This window comes from Lepus europaeus, chromosome 11, assembly GCF_033115175.1.
Source record: "Lepus europaeus isolate LE1 chromosome 11, mLepTim1.pri, whole genome shotgun sequence".
NCBI lineage: Eukaryota > Metazoa > Chordata > Mammalia > Lagomorpha > Leporidae > Lepus > Lepus europaeus.
The window spans coordinates 13,248,770-13,268,814 of NC_084837.1; the positions used below are offsets into that span (position 1 = coordinate 13,248,770).

At 39.8% G+C, this 20,045-nt stretch overlaps 1 protein-coding gene across 1 annotated transcript; it reads left to right on the forward strand.

The window, feature by feature from the left end:
* Nucleotides 1-473: 473 nt before the first annotated feature.
* Nucleotides 474-3,111, forward strand: MKRN3 (makorin ring finger protein 3). Its single transcript, XM_062204560.1, has one exon. It carries the CDS (start codon nt 564-566, stop codon nt 2,109-2,111), a length of 1,548 nt encoding a protein of 515 aa, XP_062060544.1. The 5' UTR covers nt 474-563; the 3' UTR covers nt 2,112-3,111.
* The last annotated feature ends 16,934 nt before the right edge of the window (nt 3,112-20,045 follow it).

Below are 20,045 nucleotides of genomic sequence, written 5' to 3' on the forward strand. Positions count from 1 at the left end.
GGCTGGAGCCGCGCAGGGCCGCCGGGGGCGGATGCCGCAGGGGGGACGAGGCAGAGTGCGGACAAAGGCGGCAGAGCCCGCCCAGGATTAGCCTTTCCGCACGTGCGGAACAGCGGGGGTCGCGGATTTTCTTTACACGTTTGACAATCACGAGTGCATGACAGAAACTAAAGACGGGAGATTAAACCCTTGTCCGCCGGAGGGGACAGTGTGGGAGGGGGGGCTTAGGGTCTGCGGGAAAGCAGCAGAGCAGGGAGAGACGCCAGAGGAGGGGGCGCGGAGCCCGCCTTTGCCTGTGCGAACAAAGCAGCTGTCAGATTGGTCTGCCGTGGAGACCCGGCGCAGCGCTGCCGGTGCCACCACAGGAAGTGTCCGCCACGCTGCCTGGAAGGGAAAGGAGGTAGGAACTCACAGTCACAGGGAACAGAAAGTGGGGGAAAGGAAAAAAAGGTGCACACTTCCCCCAAAGACACCTCCGTGACCGTCCCGAGCTCCAGGGCTCAAGCCCAAAAGGAGACAGCACCGGGGAAGTTCTGGAATCGTTTCTGGGGGAAGAAGCTGCCATGGAAGAGCCTGCAGCTCCCTCTGGTGCCCAGGGGGCATCTGGGGCCCAGGCAGGGGCTGAGGCAGCAGGGGAGGGTGCATCTGGGCCCAGCCTCCCTGAGGGTGAGACCTCGGGGGAATCTGCGGCTCCAGACACAGCCCCTGCTCGCGCGGCCTTGGGCCTCGTCCCTCTCCGTGTGGCTCCCAGCCCAGCCCATCTGCGTACCGTGGGCCTGAGGCACGTCCCGGCCGCAAGGGGAGGGGCCAGGCCCAGTCACCTGCCGAGCCGGAGCACTGGCAGCTGGACAAAGCAAGTCGTCTGCAGGTATTATCTGCATGGGCTGTGCAAGGAGGGGGAGAACTGTCGCTACTCTCACGACCTGTCTGGCAGGCAGGTGGCCCGAGAGGGCCATGGCGCACCGCCTCGGGCCTCTGCAGACAGAGGCCCCAGCATGGCTGCGCACAGCCAGCCCCCGACTCAGGAAGTGGCGGAAGCCCCCCCTGCTGCATCCTCAAGCCCCTTGCCTCTGATTGGCTCGGCTGCTGAAAGGGGTCGCTTCGAAGCCGAGGCAGAAAGTGCTGGTCAAGGGGCTGTTGGAGGAGCAGGTGTAGAAGGCTGGGAAGATGCCGTTGAGTTTGTTCCCGGGCAGCCCTACCGGGGCCGCAGGGTCGCTTCTGTCCCCGAGGCTCCTCTACAGAGCTCGGCGACTGAGAGAGAGCAGATGGCTGTGGGCATGGGGCAGCAGATGGCTGTGGGCATGGGGATGCAACTTTGCCCTCACGCTGCCAGGGGACAGTGCTTTCGTGGGGAGAGCTGTATGTACCTCCACGGAGAGATATGTGACATGTGTGGGCTACAGGCCTTGCACCCCTTGGATGCCGCTCAGAGGGCAGACCATAGAAAGGCCTGCGTCGAAGCACACGAGAAAGATATGGAGCTCTCGTTTGCCGTGCAGCGCAGTATGGATAAGGTGTGTGGCATCTGCATGGAGGTTGTCTATGACAAAGTCAACCCCAGCGACCGCCGCTTTGGCATCCTTTCCAACTGCAACCACCCCTTCTGTCTTAAGTGTATCCGTAGGTGGAGACGTGCCAGACACTTTGAGAACAGGATCGTCAAGTCCTGCCCACAGTGCAGAGTCACCTCCAACTTTGTCATTCCCAGTGAGTTCTGGGTGGAGGAGGAGGAAGAGAAGCAGAAACTTATTCAGCAGTACAAGGAGGCATTGAGCAACAAGCCTTGCAGATATTTTGCCGAAGGCAGGGGCCACTGCCCGTTTGGAGAGCACTGCTTTTACAAGCATTCATACCCTGAGGGCCAGGGAGAGGAGCCTCAGGGGCGGGGTGGTGGACCGTCCGCCGCATACTGGCATCAACTTTTGCAGCCTGTGCAGATGGGAGAGGGCAGCCTGCTCTTTAAAAGCAGTAAAAAGGAGCTTGTCACGCTTCGGCTGGCCAGTCTGTTGTTTAAGCGATTTCTTTCACTGAGAAACGAGTTCCCCTTCTCTGAGGAGCAGTGGGACTTGCTTCATTATCAGCTGGAAGAGTATTTCAACTTGAATCTGTAGTATCCTGCCACACTCTGATCAAGTCTGCTGAGGCTTTGTCGTCTGCTGTTGGCTGTTTTCCCTTTACTGACATGCCTGTCACTTTCAGGGCCTGTGGTGGCGACTTTTATGCAGTGTTTCTCTGTTTTCTTGTCTATGCCCCTAATCTTTCCCCTAGGGTAATGGTGGTTTCATGTGTTAAAAAATAGTAAAGAATCCTTAAAGTTATTGTTTGGTGGAGTTAATATGACTGTTGCTTTGTGGGGTTTTTGTCATGTCTTTCAACAAAGTTCACTCAGTTCTAGTCTAGTGTTTACAGAATTTCTACACTCATTTCGAAGTCCCTCAAGAATAAATGTGACAGGGTGAAAGGGAAGGTCTTAACTACAAGCTTTTTGCTACAGTAGCCTTAAGAAGTGGACACTTGCAGGGCCTTGCTTGTTTTTGTTTGTTTACATCTCTGCTCCTTCTGGCATCTTTTCAAGTGCACTTGTTAACTTGTGGTTACTTTGTGATTTCGTGTTTTACTTGAACAAAACCAGGTGCAAATGTTTACATGTTTTTATCCTGTTAAACTTGACGTGAAGTTATTTTATTTATATTTGGAAGTATGTGCTTAAAAGTGATATATATGCATATTTGTGTATATTAACTCTGTATTGGAAAATTTATATAAAGTATACATCGTGATGTATATGTTTGCATAATAAAATAAATGCAGAGATGAAAGCCTGAGGTCAAGGGATAGCAGGATTGGCTGCTGTGTGAATAATCTTTCCCTTGCACAGATGTCACTTTTTAACATCTAATGAAAACTGTTGTTCAAGTGTTATGGCCAAGTGTAACAGGCACAAGTCTTAAAGGATATATGAAACATGACATTGGTAATTCCTATGACCTCACTGTGCTGTTATAAATACAGAAATGTGTACTTCCATGCAGCAGAGCCAACAGCTCATTCATTATAACATCAAATCCTGAGCTCAGACATAGTTGTTCGTTTTCATTTTTTAAAAAATATTATCTCTACATTTTGAAAACAAGGGGCTTATCATAAAATTTATCAAAATAAAGGTAATAAGCGTACAACATGTAAAATAGAATAAAATACTAAAACTAGTTAGGATATAAGATTGGAAAGATAAGAGAATAAGAGATATCAAGGACACCAAAATTAAATACAGTAATATGGAAGAGTTATAATGCAAACACATCAAAATTAGATTAAATGAAAGTAGTTCAAAAAGTAAAAGTCCAAAGTTATCAGATTTGATTAAAATTAAACTGTATATGTATATTATATATATATTTAAAATAAACTGTGAACATGCAGAAACATTAAAGTAATAGAATGGGGAAAAAACGAAGCAGAGGTGCTATGACTCTGTCATGTACAGAATGCCAGTTAAGGGTGCACACGTTGCTGGAGATAAAAGAGAAATGATACATAACCATTAAATTAGAATTCACCAGGAATAGAAAACTATTCATTTTTTTTACTTGACAGTATTTCACCAGACACATAATTGATAAAGAAATCCAAAATCCAAACAGAATGGAGCTAAAATAATATATTTGAGAACAGTTGTACTTACCCTGCTCTCTTTACCCCCACATGCATGACCAGAAGCACTTACTGAAGTGTGGCCTTTGCATGGTTGATTCAGCCAGGGCAGGAAAATAACTGCTACAGAGTTGAGAGTTGAGAGCTTTGGCTCCTTCATCAACAGGCTGTCAGATTCAGTGTTTCTTAATCCATTTCTCAGAATGTGCCTCAACCTCTGATATTTTTACAGTCTCTCCTTTTGTTAATGATACTGCTTCTCTCGAGTAAGTGCCTCAGCCTGATTCAATTTTCCCCCCTATATTTCTTCCCTCTTGATTCCTTTTAGCCAAAGAATCCCTCAAGTCAGAATACCCTGAATGTCTGCCTGTTCCCCTGTTCATGCAGGAAGAGTATATCTCAAATGACCAAAGAATAGGACAGATGGGGCATTTTCCAACTGTTGAAAGTAAGCTGTGCAATGTAAATTTTAATTATTTCATCTGTATAGGTTATACAAATGTCTTGAAATATCATACAATATCTCATAAATACATGCAATTATTACATTGCGTAAAAATGTGTAAACCCCTCACAGAATATAAAAGAAAATCAGATTATAAAAACAGTTTGTCTAGTGGCTAAGCTGTCAAGAGAGGGGGTTTTAAAGCAGTCTGGAGAGCTCTGGAAATTTTATCATAGTATATGCTGCCCAACATTATAAAATATGTTTTTACTGAATAATATCTTGCACCAATCATAATAAATTTCAGGAGATACAATCTGGTAAGGATTAGTAAATCATAAAAGTGGCTCAGGAGACTAAGGATAATTAGAATCTTGACTCTACTTCTTAATGACCATTCAGTGTAAGCAAGTTAATTAAATTTTCTATACCTCAGTTTCATCATACAAGAAATGGGTACAATGCCAATTATTTTTGCAGGACTTTTGTGAGATTAAATGCAGTTGGATCAAAGAGCTTGAAATATAGATATGTTTAAAATGGCGTGCATGAAAGTGGCAGGTTTGTGTACTGTGGTCCAAAGAAGTGATGTGCAGGATTAATACTCCCAAGTTTTTTCTTTGGGTGAATCATTGGAACACGTGTAAAGGAAACATCATTTTGTGTTATTTGCATATGCAAGAGACATAGTAACCTCATATTCATAATAGCAAGAAGACTAAGTATTTTCTTCAGCAAAAATCATTCAGTTAAAATTTAAAATATGCTATCCAGTTAATTAAAATATAGCAAACCAATAAAGAAATGTGTTATTAGTGGCAGATGTCTGTATGAGGAAAACAAAAAAAAAATCAGGAAATGTTTTGTTCTCTCATTAGCTCACTCAGAAAGAGGTCAGAAAAAAAAAGTTAAAGCCATCCAGACTGCAGTGTTCCCTTGCACTTTCCCATGAAAGCAGCTGGGCGACTGCTGCTGCAATCAGGAACAAAGGAAGCCGCGCCACACAAAGGTTTGCTCTGGGAGTGATTCAGAGCGCGAGCCAGCCCCTGCCCCTACAAGGACCCTGAGGTCCATACATACGGTACTATTCCAACTGCAGCAGACAAAGCCTGATAAAGCCAATCTGATTTGTTTATGCTTTATGAGCCTAAATGCAGAGATGTGTTAAAGGAAATTTACCTGGTACTCCCTCCTCTCAAACAACTTGTCTTACAGCTCAGATGTCATTAAATGCATTTGCTGATTTTCATTGATTTAAAGCAAAACAATTCCAGCCCACAGTCAATGTCCATGTGCTCTTTCATTTTGCACTTCTGTAACCGTCCTGGGGGTGCAGTTTCTATTACCTCAGTGGATGCTAAACTACAGCTTGAATGTGGATTGGAGTTGGAGTGGGGCTGGGGAAAGGATTATTTGGGAAATAATCCAGCACCGTACAAAAAGGTAAATTGATATGTGTCAGAAACTATGCCATGGGAATATACATTGTATGTCACATTTTTCAGTATTGATGGAACATTAACAAAACAAATAATTATGTAATAATCACAGTGATGTCATCAATTAAATTGAGAAATCAGAAGCAGTAAAGGCACCATTCTCTGGTGTTAATATAAGAAAATAAGTCACCACAACCTGAATTTTTAAAAAGTTATCTCTTACAACTTATATGATGAAAGAGTAAATACTAAATCATTTAAAAAGATAAAACATGATATTGAAAATTGTAATCTAGAGGGTAATTTTCTTCTGTACTCAGGATAACATGTTTAAATACCATTATACTAATACATTGTCTAGAAAGACAGCATACTCATATAGATATCCAAGTGTACATATTTAAAGAGATCACAACATGAGTGCACACAATACACACACATACAGGTAAACAAACAACTAAAGTAAATGGGAGAAATTAAGAACAATTAAAAGTGGGTCAGAAAAGATCAGAAAATAGAAATATAAATCCTGCTTCTTCAGGAAAAACATAAACAGATCACTAACTGTCAAAAACAAGGAAGACAATTCAATTGAAGTAAATCAGAAGGCTTCAGAGATAAAAAATAATTAAAGGATTCTGGGCTGTCATTTGCCTTAATGATTAAGATGCTGCTCGGGATGCCTAGATAACATATTGGAGTGTCTGGTTCAAGTCCTAGCTCTGATCCCAATTCTAGTTTTCTGCCAGTGTGTGTCCCAGGAAGCAGCAGGTGATGAGTCAAATAAGTGTGTCCTTGCCATCTGTGTTTAGGGAGTGAACTAACAGATGGAAGATCTCTCTCTCTCTCTCTCTAAAACACACACACACACACACACACACACGGAATAGGCAAATCCTTATGTTTGTCTTATACCTGAGATAAATAAACTTGAAAACGTGAAAGTGACTTTAAATCCTTTGAAACCCAGATGGAGGTCATCACAGCCACACAGGCCGAGAACGGTGCACCTACAGAATTAGCAGGATACGGATGTTACCAAGGCCCACCATTTGTATCGCCCAGAGTGGCAGCCCAAGGCCTGCTAAGTCCACACTTTGAGCCAGAGCTGCACTGGGTAAGGAACATGGCATCAGGATGCACGGTAGGAAACGCAGGATGCTGATTGCTGAAATTCTACCTGATCCCTTTTAGGAAAACCTGTTCTGGGCCTGTGATAAGAGCAGTCACCATGATTTAAAAAATATCTTCTGAATCTTTCTCTCATCTTGATAACTTTCTGCTAACAGCCTTGTATCCATGATAATTTTGTTAGCAAAGAATTACTTGGTTCTTACTTTGCATAGCTTAGTTTGCTTTCCTAAATAGGTTTCCTCATTCTTCATGTGACCAGGCTGCACATTTTCAAAATATTGATTTCTGCTTACCTTTTAATTTAACTTTGGTATTTAAATAATTTCTCTTATTTTATTACAAGAACCAAGAAAAAGGACATGAGACATTTGGCACCTTGAATACAGATCTTGGACTAAGTAATAACCATAGACTTGGATAACATATGCATACACACAAAAACACATTATTCAAGACTAAGTTTCTAGCGCACACATTTATAAAAACACACATATGGAAAGCAAGAAAAATAGATGAAGCATAAATTACAGAGAAGAATTAAAATATTAAATATAAAACCTGAGTCTGAGCAATGTTTATAAAATAGACAGCTATATAGTTTAATCAATAAAATGAATGACATGAAAACACACACATACACATATCCAATACAATGAATAAGCACAAATCCTCTTAAGCAAATATAATTAAAAAAATACTTACCAGATGACAGTCTGTTGAAATATCTGAAAGAAATGGATAATTTTTAGAGTTGGCAATAATTCAAAGTCTATAGACTAAAATATATATGAAAAGATAAGCTACAAGTTAACAAAGTCAAGAAAAAAGTTACCACATTTTACCTAAAAATAGGGATTTTCATAAAATCTAGAAAGGAATTATTTCAGCAATATTTAACACAATCCAGACATTTCAAAATGGAAAGCAAGACCACTTACATGATTAATTATGAATAACACATACCTTTATAACACTGTGTAACCTTGCTGGTTCACACAAACACATGATCATATGCATATATGAATAATAATGCAAAAAATAAAAATATAATAAAATATTTCAGTATTTTTATCCTTTAGCAAGCTAAGAGAAGTGTCATCTGATCATGTTGTTTGATCAGGCAAAAGCATTAGTTAACATTGTTTTGATGTATTAATCAGTGCAGTGATTGACAATACCAAAAAATGAGACAAATCTCAAAGAAAAATGCAAATTATTTTCTCTCAGCAGATGATGTATAATATGGTGAAAATCCAAAACTATCTTGGAAACTTCAAAAATCATTAGTATTCAGAAAAAATAACATAATAATGCATTTGATGTTAGAAAAATATGTGGAATTTTTGTAATGAGATACCTATGTTGTTGACAATTTTAAATGTGTAGGAATACACTTCAAATATAATACATTAGAGCTCCAAAAAAATATTTAAGCACCTCCAAGAAATCTTACAGATTTATGAAGAAATGAAAATGTATACCCTGGATTTTATAGGAAAATTCAATATCACTAATGCATCAATACTTAATGCATTAAAAATCCAATGAATTACATGCAGGACATTTATAACTTAAGAAAGAAAGTATTGTGAAAGTTCATGGCTGGTGCCGTGACTCAATAGGCTAATCTTCCGCCTGCGGTGCCGGCACACCAGGTTCTAGCCTTGGTCAGGGCGCCGGACTCTGTCCCGGTTGCCCCTCTTCCAGTCCAGCTCTCTGCTGTGGCCTGGGAGTGCAGTGGAGGATGGCCCAAGTGCTTGGGCCCTGCACCCGCATGGGAGACCAGGAGGAGCACCTGGCTCCTGGCTTCGGATCAGCGCAGTGCGCCGGCTACAGCACGCCAGCCACAGTGGCCATTGGAGGGTGAACCAACGGTAAAGGAAGACCTTCCTCTCTGTCTCTCTTTCTCTCTCACTGTCCACTCTGCCTGTCAAAAAAAAAAAGTTCACATGTTGAGGGAAAATTTAATCTGAATATTATAAAAGTGGACCCCAACATCTTAAAACACAGTAGAGTATGCCAACAGTGTAAAGAAGGGCATAGTGCCACTTGAAATGATAGCCTAAAAATGTATAATAAAAAAGTTCATAAGTGGAAATAAACAAATATTAAAATTTAGTTTATGATAAATTTGATAAATTTTTTTCAATAAAATTTGTTGGATGAGCTCAAAAGCCATCTAGACACACTATATTTTACAATAGTATAAATGCCAGTTACACCAAAATTTCAAATGTTAATATGAAACCAAAAATGTACAGAAACTACATGTATTTTTTTAATGTCTTGTAATAAAGAATGCTTTTCTATGACATGTTTGACAGTAAGCTTAAAGAAGCACTTGAGGCTACTGACAGCCAATAACTGCAAGGATCTTATTGTGTCCCAGGCTCTATTCTAAGATATATCACCTTGCATAATCTTGCAGTATTCTGTTTTACTGTAATGGAATACCAGCGGCTTCAACTTCTTAAAGACCCAAATGCTTGAAAGTACGATGAAGAATGGGAAAATAGGCATTGACTATATATTTGTTATATATATATATATATATATATATATAGTCCTTTAGGAAACTTTGATAAAATCATATATGTATTGTATGAATACATATATGTGTTATATATATATATATATATATATATATCCCTTGACCCAAGTCATTATGTTTAGATAAATGTGTGATATAGGTAGATTTTATATGTATAAAATCATTCAAGCACAAGCATTGTAATTGCAGCTTTCTTTACAACAATAAAATATTCTAAATGATCAAAACAATCCAAAATTAGCTGGTTAAAAACTAATACAGCCATACAGGAAGAATAATACGTGGAGGTAGATTTAAAAAGTAAACCAAAGAAATTGGGAATTGTTTTTTTCTTTTTTAAAAAATTTATTTATTTGAAAGTTGGAATTACAGAGAGAGGGAAAGAGAAAACACTTCCATCTCTTGGTTCACTACCCAAGATGGCCGTAACAACCAGGGTTGGGTCAGGCCAAAGCCAGGAGCCAGGACTTCATCTTGATCTCCCATGTGGGTGGCAAGGGCCAAGTACTCGGACCATCTTCCGCTGTTTTTCCCTGGCCATGAGCAGGGATCTGGATCATTAGTACAGCAACCAGGACTCAAAATGGCACAAATATGGGATGCTCATGTCTCAGGCCATGGATTTACCTGCTAAGCCACAATAGCTGGCCCCCAAAATGAGGAATTCTATATGAGCTGACCTTAAAACACATTATGGTAAGTGGCAAGTGAATGTTTTGAGGTTTGTAGAATGATATCACTTGTATATAAAGGCAGTGATAGTATGGTGTCTATGCTTATATGTGCCTTTTGACAGATCACTTATATGTGGAAGTATAAATACACATACACACATGAGAGTATTACAAAAGTGATGGAAAAATGGAACTAAAGCATAAGTTTATTTTGATGAAAAAGTGAAATTCATGCATAGTTTTTCCATAATATTAATTTTACATGAACTTTTTGAAGCACCTTGGTTTATATGTGTGTGTAAAATAAAATAAGAGAACAGAGTGAATACTGCATGTCAGCTTTAAATATATCTGGGCCCTTCAATGAATGTGTACTTTTTGAAGAAATACAGAAAGTGTGGTTGATTAGACTCCAGTGGAAAAAATTGATTTACAGTGGTTTAAACTAAAACTCACTGTGAGGTTACAGCAGTTATTCATTGGTGCTTATCACTGTGTTGACAAAGTTGACTCTCAGGTCCCCCATGGATGGAAACAGGGTTCTCCTGTTAAGGCTTGGGACTACCTGATACTGCCTTAATATAAAATCTGGGGACAGCACTGTGGTATTGAAGGTTATACCTCTGTCTGCAATGCCAGCATTCCATAAGAGAGCCAGTTTGAATCCTGGCTGCTCCATTTCAGATCCAGCTCCCTGATGAAGCACATGAGAAAAGCAGCTGAAGATGGACAATGTATTTGGGCCCCTGCACCCACATTGGAAATTCAGAAGTTCCTGGCTCCTAGCTTCAGCCTGGCCCACAACAGTGGTCACAATAGTGACCATTTGGGGAGTAAATGAGCAGATGAAAGATATTTCTTTCTTTCTCTCTCTCTCTCTCTCTCTCTCTCTCTCTCTCTCTCTCTCTCTCTCTCTCTCCCCTTGCTCTCTGTATGTGTTGATCGAATAAACATATTTTGAAAAACATAATAAAACCTGTTACTCAGATGAACAGATCATTATACTCAATAGTATATATTCTCAAGGGCATCTCTAAGTAAACTGTTTTTAGCTATTCAGATAATAACCAAGAGCTTGCTAAAGGAGTATAAAATAAGAAATCTGTAAGGAGATTAAATGGACATAGAACAAGCATGACAAATAGTGAGTAAAACATAAACACAAGTTATCCAAGGGAGATAGTCTAGGTTTACTTATGTTGGACAAAGTTTATTTTAAGGCAGAGGTATCAGAGATCATCTCAAATATCTCAAGAAGTTAAAAGTATTTTAAATTTATATTCACATATTTACACAGCCTCAGAAGATATGAAGAAGAAATAATAGAACCAATGGGGGAATCCATAATAATACAAACTGAACAGGTTTTTTACTACACCTTACACAGTTGCTTATTTTTAAAAAGTAAGTATAGAGTAATTTAAATAACGCAACGAACCCTATGAACTTAATTGTTATGCTTAGAATTTTACACTCATTGCTTCTCATTGGTTTACATAGCAGGAATTAAAGCAAGAAGAAGGAGACCTAGCTCAAAGTCCTGAGTACTGGATGAACTTCCCCTCTGATACAGATACAAACAATTATGTTTAGCATACACTAGGCAATTGCAGCAGGATCTATCAAGACAATCTTATTTCATTCTTGGAATTCTCAGAGCAATGTGCAGTGCATTATTACTCTGACTATCCAGATCAGAGAATGAGACGGGGAGATGTGACCAAGGCCACATCCACATCCAGGAAGTTGTGAATCCGGGGTTTGAACCTGGGTTGTCTAGTTTCAGAACACTTCAATTGACTGCCTCCTTCTATCCTGCTTCCACTTCAATCTGGGGTGTATTGCGTCTCCTACAAAGAGCTGCTGGAAGAAGAGTGCACATCCTTTCATTGTCACTGGGCCAACAGTAGAGTAATGGCTGAGAATTGTTGAGGTGCTGGGGAAAAGCAAGCAAAACCCTCTGGGTGTTATGTATCTATCGTATCTACTTCTAAACATGGACAACTTCTGTCTGAACTATGCTTAGTCCTTCAGACTTGTACAGTAGTACCCTTCTTACTGTGCTATGCCTTCTTGTTACCTGAGCCAGTGGTTCAGAATCCTTAATTACTATTTTGCTTATTTCCTCCCGCATCATCTCTTAACATGATATCACCCAAAAGATCAACAGGGTTAGTAGTTTGGGCCCTCTGAGAAGATATGAAAATAAGATGAAATGTGCAGGGAATTTGTTCAGGAGTATTGACATGAGAGGTAGTGGGGAGAGGGCCAGAGAAGCTTGGGGATACTTAAGACCACAATGTAAGTCGGACTGCAAGTGAAGGAGAGAGGAAACAGGCAAGATAGAAGCATTGTAGCCTTCTGTGCAATCTGTTGTAGGTTCAACAAGGCCATTGTTTTTCTAGGCCACAGAGTGTCATCACTGGAGTTATCTCTGTCTTTAATAGACTCATGTTTCAATACAACAGAATAGGAACCCAGAAATTGACTCATGTAGAGATGGTCAAATCATTTTCAACAGAATTATCAAGGGTACATGTTGGAAAAAGTATATATCTAAAAGCTATGAAATCAGTATGTCAAAAAGATGTCAGCACTCCCAAGTTTATCATAGCACCATTCATAATAGTTAAGATGTGGAATCAACCTAAGAGACCGCCAGTAGATTAATAAGATGTCACACACACATACGAATTATTTATTTATGTATATTAATAGAGTACTATTCAGCCACAAAAAAAGAATGAGATCCTGTCATTTGAAGCAACATGGATGTACTTGCAGATGATAATATTCAGTGAAACAAGCCTTGTGCAGAAAGACAAATACCAGGATTTCATTCATATATGGAAACTGAACAATTTACAGAAGTAGAGAGATGAATTGTGGTTACCAGAGTCAGGGTAGTTAAGCAAGTAGAAATGAGGAGAAATTGATTTAACAGGTATTAAGTTAAAGCCAAATAGGAGTAATCAGTTTCTGATATTCTGTTATCCTAAATGGTGATTAGAGTCAACACTATTTTGCCATATAACTCAAAATAACTAGAAGAAAATAGTATTTTGAATGTTGTCATCTTAGAGAAATTGTGAACTTTTGTGATACTGTATAACTTTAATATCCTGATTGATCACATTCCAAAATACCACACTGAACTCCATAAAGATGTGCAGTTACTACTGTCATTTCATTAAAAATATTAGACTAGGGACCTGAATAGATATTTCTCAAAAGACAATGTGAAGGTGCCCAAGATGTGTTTAATAATGCCCAACTTTGCTAATCATAAGAGAAATGAAAATTAAAACCAAAATGAGATTTCACATCACAGCTTTCAGAATGGCTATTATTAAAAAGACAAAAGATAAAAAATGGTAGCAAAGGCAGTACAGCAAAGATAACATTTAAACAATGTTGGTGAGCATGCAAATTAGTACACCTGTTGTAGAAAACTTTATGGAGATTCCTTAAAAAGATTAAAAGTAGAATTACCATATGTTCTAGAAATCGCACTTTAGTAGTTGTCTTTAGATGGTTGTGATAATGTCTAAGATGCTGCTTGGGATGCCCATATCCCATATTGGAGTTCCTGTGTTTGAGTCAGATCTACTGTTTTTTCCAGCTTCCTGTGAATTTGCACCTTGGAAGGCAGCAGGTAATAGCCCAAGTGGTTGGTTCCATGCCACCCACATGGGAGGCCCAGATAGACTACCCAGCTCCTGTATTTGCCCTGGCCCAGGCAAAGCAGTTGTAGGCATTTGTGGAGTTATCCAGCAGGTGTGACCTCACTCTAACTCTCTCTTTGTCTCTCCCCCCTCACCCTCTCCTCCTCCCCCTCTCTCCCTCTTTCTCCATCTGACTTTCAAATAAAATAAATTTAAAAATACCTAAGAAGAACCACTTACAAAGGCAGAAGTTTTGTTTCAACTTACAACTTCATAGGTTCACAGCTTAAGTGACCCCCTTGTTCTGGCATCTAATGAGGGCATTGTATGTGGAATGCATGCAGAAAGAGGATGACATAGGGAGCTGGCATGTAGATAGAGGAAGCCTGCTCTGCGTATATATATAAGCCTCTAATGACAACTACCTTCTGAGAGTAAGCCTGAATTATATTAAGAACTCCCTCTAGGCTCATCTCCATGCCACCATAATTAGATCAAGCCACAACCCCTAGTCCACTGATCATTAACATTAATCTTTTAACAATTAATGTAATACTTTGGGACCAAGTCATCAATACATGGGCCTTCAGGTGCCATCCAAACTATAATCCAATCATAATGCCTACTTTTTTTTTGACAGGCAGAGTGGACAGTGAGAGAGACAGAGAGAAAGGTCTTCCTTTTCTGTTGGTTCACTCCCCAATGGCTGCTGAGTCCAGTGCACTGTGGCCAACGCACTGTGCTGATCCGAAGCCAGGAGCTAGGTGCTTCTCCTGGTCTCCCATGCAGGTGCAGGGCCCAAGCACTTGGGCCATCCTCCACTGCACTCCCGGGCCACAGCAGAGAGCTGGACTGGAAGAAGAGCAACTTGGACAGAATCTGGCACCCCGAGTGGGACTAGAACCCAGTGTGCTGGCGCTGCAGGCAGAGGATTAGCCTATTGAGCCATGGCACCAGCCTACTTTTTCATATTTACCCAAATATGTGAAATCAGTATGTTCACAAGATATCTGCACTCCCATGTTCATTGCAAAACTATTCACAATAATAAAGATGTGGATTTAATCTAAGTTTCTGTAAACCAATGAATGGGTAATGAAACTTTGGCATATACACAATGGAATACTATTAAGCCTTTACAAATAAGGAGATTCTGTCACTTGAAAAAACATAGATGTAACTTGAGAACATTATGCTAATTGAAATAAGATAGGCACAGAACAAATACCACACATTCTCCCTTTTATATAGAATCTGAAGCAATTGAACCCAAAGAAGTACAGAGTAAAATGATGGGACTGGTGGTGTGGCATAGAGGGTTAAGCCACCACCTGTGTCAACACATACCCTACATTGGAGTGCTGATTTGAGTCTTAGTTGCCGCCTTTCAATCCAGCCCCATGATAATTTCGTAAGGCAGCAGAAGATATCCCAAGTATTTGGGCACCTGCCACCCTTGTGAAAGACCAGGATGGAGTTCCAGGCCCCCAACTTTGTCTTGGCTCAGCCCCAGCTTTTGCAATTATGTAGAGAGTAAACCATAAGATGGAAGATCTCTATCCTTCTCTCTTTCAAATCAATCAATCTTCTTTTTAAAAATATTTATTTATTTATTTATTTAAAATCAGAGTTACACAAAGAGAAAAGGATAGGCAGAGAAAGAGAAAGGTCTTCCATCCACTGATTCACTCCCCAGTTGCCCGCAATGGCCGGAGCTGTGCTGATATGAAGCCAGGAGCCAGGAGATTCCTCTGGGTCTTCCCATGCATGTGCAGGGGCCCAAGGACTTGGGCCATCTTCCACTGCTTTCCCAGGCTATAGCAGAGCTGGATAGGAAGTGAACAGCTGGGACTTGAACCAGCGCCCAAATGGGATGCCAGCACTGCAGGCGGCGGCTTTACCTGCTACACCGCAGTGCCAGCCCCCAATCAATCTTTTTAAAAAGAGTAAACTGGGGGTTTGGCACTGTTGTGTAGTAGGTTAAGCCTCTGCCTGTGGAGCTGGCTTCCAGTGTGGGCAGAGGTTTGTGTCCAGGCTGCTCCTCTTCTGATACAGCTCTTTGCTAATGGCCTGGGAAAGCAGCGTAAGATAGCTCAAATGCTTGGTCCCCTGCACCCACGTTGGGGACTCAGAAGAGGTTCCTGGCTCCTGGCTCCAGACTGACCCAGCTACAGCAGTTGTGAGCTATTTGGGGAGTGAACCAGGCAGATGGAAGACCTCTCTGTCCCTCTCTCTGTAACTCTGTCTCTCAAATAAATAAGTAAATCTTTTAAAAAAGAGTAAAATGGTGACAAAAGGGGGTGGGGTATGGGAGAATGGGAAAATGATGCTCAAAGGTTATACAGCCTTAATTAGGAGGAATACATTTTTTTCTTTGTGATGTATTTCACACTATAGTGAATATAGTGAGTAAAAATAAATTGTGCATTTCAAAATTACTAAGTTTCAGTTGTTCTACCCACAAAACAAAGACCAGTATTTGAGGTGATTGGTTAGATATGCTAATCAGCTTGATTTATTTATTCCAAATTGCATACATGTATCACATAATTTTGTAACCTGTAAGTTTATACAGTTACAGTGTGTCTGCCCAGGTTAAAAATAAATCATTACATCAACAATGAAAGGTAAACAAAGTGTGACCCATCTTCATTATACAGATCAGTAAAAACTTCTCTGAGAAAGGCCTCAATTCAGCTATGAAATATGTGAAGACATTAGTCAGAACAAGAGCAATATTAACAAGTCCCTAAAAGAAGAATGCCAATTTTGAGAAATTATAGTAATGTGAGAGGACTGATGCACAGAGAAAAGGGTGAGCGGGAATAAGGGAGCAAATTGAAGCCGTAATGATAAATAATAAGTATCACCTTCGTAACCAGTGTCTCCTAAGTGAATGGAGCCTGTGTAGGGGATAAAATAAAGCTGAGATTCAAATATATTTACATATACACAGAGGAACCAAGTATGTATATGTTTGTCATAGATATGTTTATGAACTTCTGTGTTTGTATCTCCCCAAACACGTATGTTGAAATTTAAGCCCAAGTTGATGGTGTTAGGAGGTGGGAAGTGCTTAAGTCATGAGGGTGGAAATTTCCTGCATGGTATTATTGCTAATCAGCTTGATTTATTTAGTCCATATTGCATACATGTATCACATCACTTTGTAACCTATAAGTTTATATAGTTACAATGTGTCAGCCCAGGTTAAAAATAAAAATATATCATTACATCAACAATGAAAAGTAAACAAAATGTGACTCATCTTCATTAGACAGGTTAGCACAAACTTCCCTGAGAAAAGCCCCAATTTAGATATAAAATATGTGAACCATTAGCCAGAACAAGAGCAATATTAGGGAACCCAGACATCCACAGAAAGACAGCTATCCATGAACTAGGAAGCCTTCTCCAAATGGGTTTTGTGCCTTGATCTTGGATTTCCCAGCCTATGGAACTGTGGGAAAGAAATTTCTGTTGCTTATAAGCTGTCTATAGTATTCTGTTATAGCTGTCCAAACTGAGTAAGGCAAAAACTAAATGAGATCTACTATAGCAAAATAACATTCAGAAACTTTATGAAGCATGATTCATACTTTCTTTATCAGCAGTTTAATTGGAGGGAAGGTTTCAGTGACATCAAGGATTACAAGGCCACATACTGAGGCTTAGAGAAAATGTAAACATTCTTATTTAATGCCAGCATCTTCACTGGTGTGTTAGGTCCCAACCTTTATTACACATCCATCACTAATTCCCTACTTTTCAACATATTCTAAATTTATGACTCAATTGAAGCACCCATGAACACAACATCATGTTGCTATTTTTTTAAAGATTTATTTTATTTATTTGAAAGAGTTAGAGAGAGATGTAGAGACAGAGAGAGAGGTCTTCTATCCACTGGTTCACTCCCTAGACGGCCACAACAGCTGGAGCTGCGCCGCTCCGAAGCCAGGAGCCAGGAGCTTCCACCAGGTCTCCAACATGGGTGCAGGGGCCCAAGCACTTGGGCCATCTTCTATTGCAATCCGAGGCCATAGAGAGAGCTGGATCAGAAGAGGAGCCTCTGGGACTAGAACTGGCACCCATATGGGATGCTGGCGCTTCAGGCCAGGGCGTTAACCCACTGCGCCACAGCGCCAGCCCTTATTGCTATTTCTTATCTAGTAAACAAAGATGATCTTAATTATACTTGTGTTACCAGCCTTCCTTCTCTTTGATTCAGTTTGAAATAAAACTCTTTTAAAAAGTTGTGTGTACTTAGTATCTCCAATTTGACTATTTCTGTTTTCTCTTAAATGTATTCCATTCTGGATTTTGTGACTCTCTTTTTTTTTTAATTAAACTTTTATTTAATGAATATAAATTTCCAAAGTACAGCTTATGGGTTACAATGGCTTCCCCCTCCCAAAACTTCCCTCCCACCCACAACCCTCCCCTTCCCGCTCCCTCTCCCCTTCCAATCACATCATGATTCATTTTCAATTCTCTTTATATACAAAAGATCAGTTTAGTATATATTAGGTAACGATTTCAACAGTTTGCCCCCATATAGCAACACAAAGTGAAAAAAAAAACTGTTGGAATACTAGTTATAGCATTAAATAAGAGTGTACAGCACATTAAAGGCAGAGATCCTACATAATATTTTTAAAAATTAATTAATTTTCTATGCTGTTTCCAATTTAACACCAGGTTTTTTTTTTCATTTCCAATTATCTTTATATACAGAAGATCGATTCAGTATATAATTAGTAAAGATCTCATCAGTTTGTACCCACGCAGAAACACAAAGTGTAAAAATACTGTTTCAGTACTAGTTATAGCATCACTGCACATTAGAAAACACATTAGGGACAGATCCCACATGGGATGTAAGTACACAGTGACTCCTGTTGCTGACTTAACAATTTGACACTCCTGTTCATGGCGTCAGTAATCTCCCTAGGCTCTAGTCATGAGTTGCCAGGGCTATGGAAGCCTTTAGGGTTATTGTAACTGCTCTTACGAAGTTCATTGACCTCCATATTGCTAAATCCAGTGGTCAGTTCTCAGTCTTCATCTGACCTTATTGCTCACATCATGTGATACATCTGGTCACACCCTCCTTGATGATGTGGTTTCTTCATTGGACTGCCAGAACCTCCCATTACCTTCTTGCTTCTACTTCTCTGATTGTTTCTTCCTTCCTTGAATATTTATCCTCTTTAAATGGATTTCTTGGTGTAAAGTTCATGCAAGGGTCAGTCCTTTTCCTCTGTTTCATCTACACACACTCCAGGTGATAGCATTAATTTATGTGGCTTTAAATGTCACTAATATGTCAGTGAATCAGAAATTTATACTCCAGGCCAGCATTGTGGCACATTGGGTTAAGCTACCATTTGCAACACTGGTATCCCAATTTGGAGTGCCAGTTCAAGTCCTCCTGGCTCTGTTTTCAATCCAGCTTCCTGCTAATGCACCTGGGAAGGCATTACCCACGTAGGAGATCTGGATGGAGTTCCTGACTCCTGGATGCTGTCTTCAGTGTGCTGAGACCTGGCTGTTTCAGCCATTTGGGGAGTGAACCAGCAGTTGGAACTGTTCTCTCTCTCTCTCTCTGCCTCCCTCCCTATATGTTGTTCTGCCTTTCAAATAAGTACATAAATAAATTATTAAAGCATACATGTTTCTTTCTTCTGAATTTTCTTGCATATGTCCATTTCAGCATCTGCATTTGTATATTTAATAGATGCCTGATACCTAAGTATTTAAGAATATTTGATATGTCCTATTTTCCATATACAATTGGAATCAGCCTCTCTGGTTCTCACACCATCAGACTTGGAATGGACCACACTATCAGGAGCCAAGTGCATGCAAACTGGCAGGTAGCCTGTTGTGTAATTTCTAAGTCTTCATAATTGGAATAGCCAATTTTCCCAGTTGATCTTGGGACACACACACACACACACATGAGGGCTCTTCAAAAATTTTGTGGAAATGGAAATGAAAGGTTTTCATTCTGGTACAAAAATTTTTGAAGGGTATGCCTAGTTTATCTTTGTTTCATAGTCAAGAATTTTATTAAAATTGCAAATTGTTTCATACAGGAATATAAATACTTCTAAACATTTTCAATCCTTGTCTTTGCATTTCCTGACTTAAAGCAAATACAAAATTGCAATATATTTCTGTGGGTCTTTAGGGTTGCTCTGAATTACTTAGAATTCAATATTAAAAGTCTTCTGCCTAACCAAAATTTTTTTAAACCTTAAAAATGTTGACTAAATGGTAGAAAACTTGTGCAAATGATTTATTTATATTTAGTTGTGTCATTAAATGCTACATGACAGGTAATTTTTGTAGTTAGAGAATTTTTGTAGTTTCATGGAAACACTTAGCATTTACATCTTATCATTAGCTTGTGATTTCACGTAAGTATGGCACCAGAGGAGTAAGAGGAACATTGGTTATCACTTAAATGCCAAATAA

Excerpts from the sequence above, each read along its gene's own strand:
- MKRN3 (XM_062204560.1), top strand. The coding sequence starts at position 564 with ATGGAAGAGCCTGCAGCTCCCTCTGGTGCCCAGGGGGCATCTGGGGCC.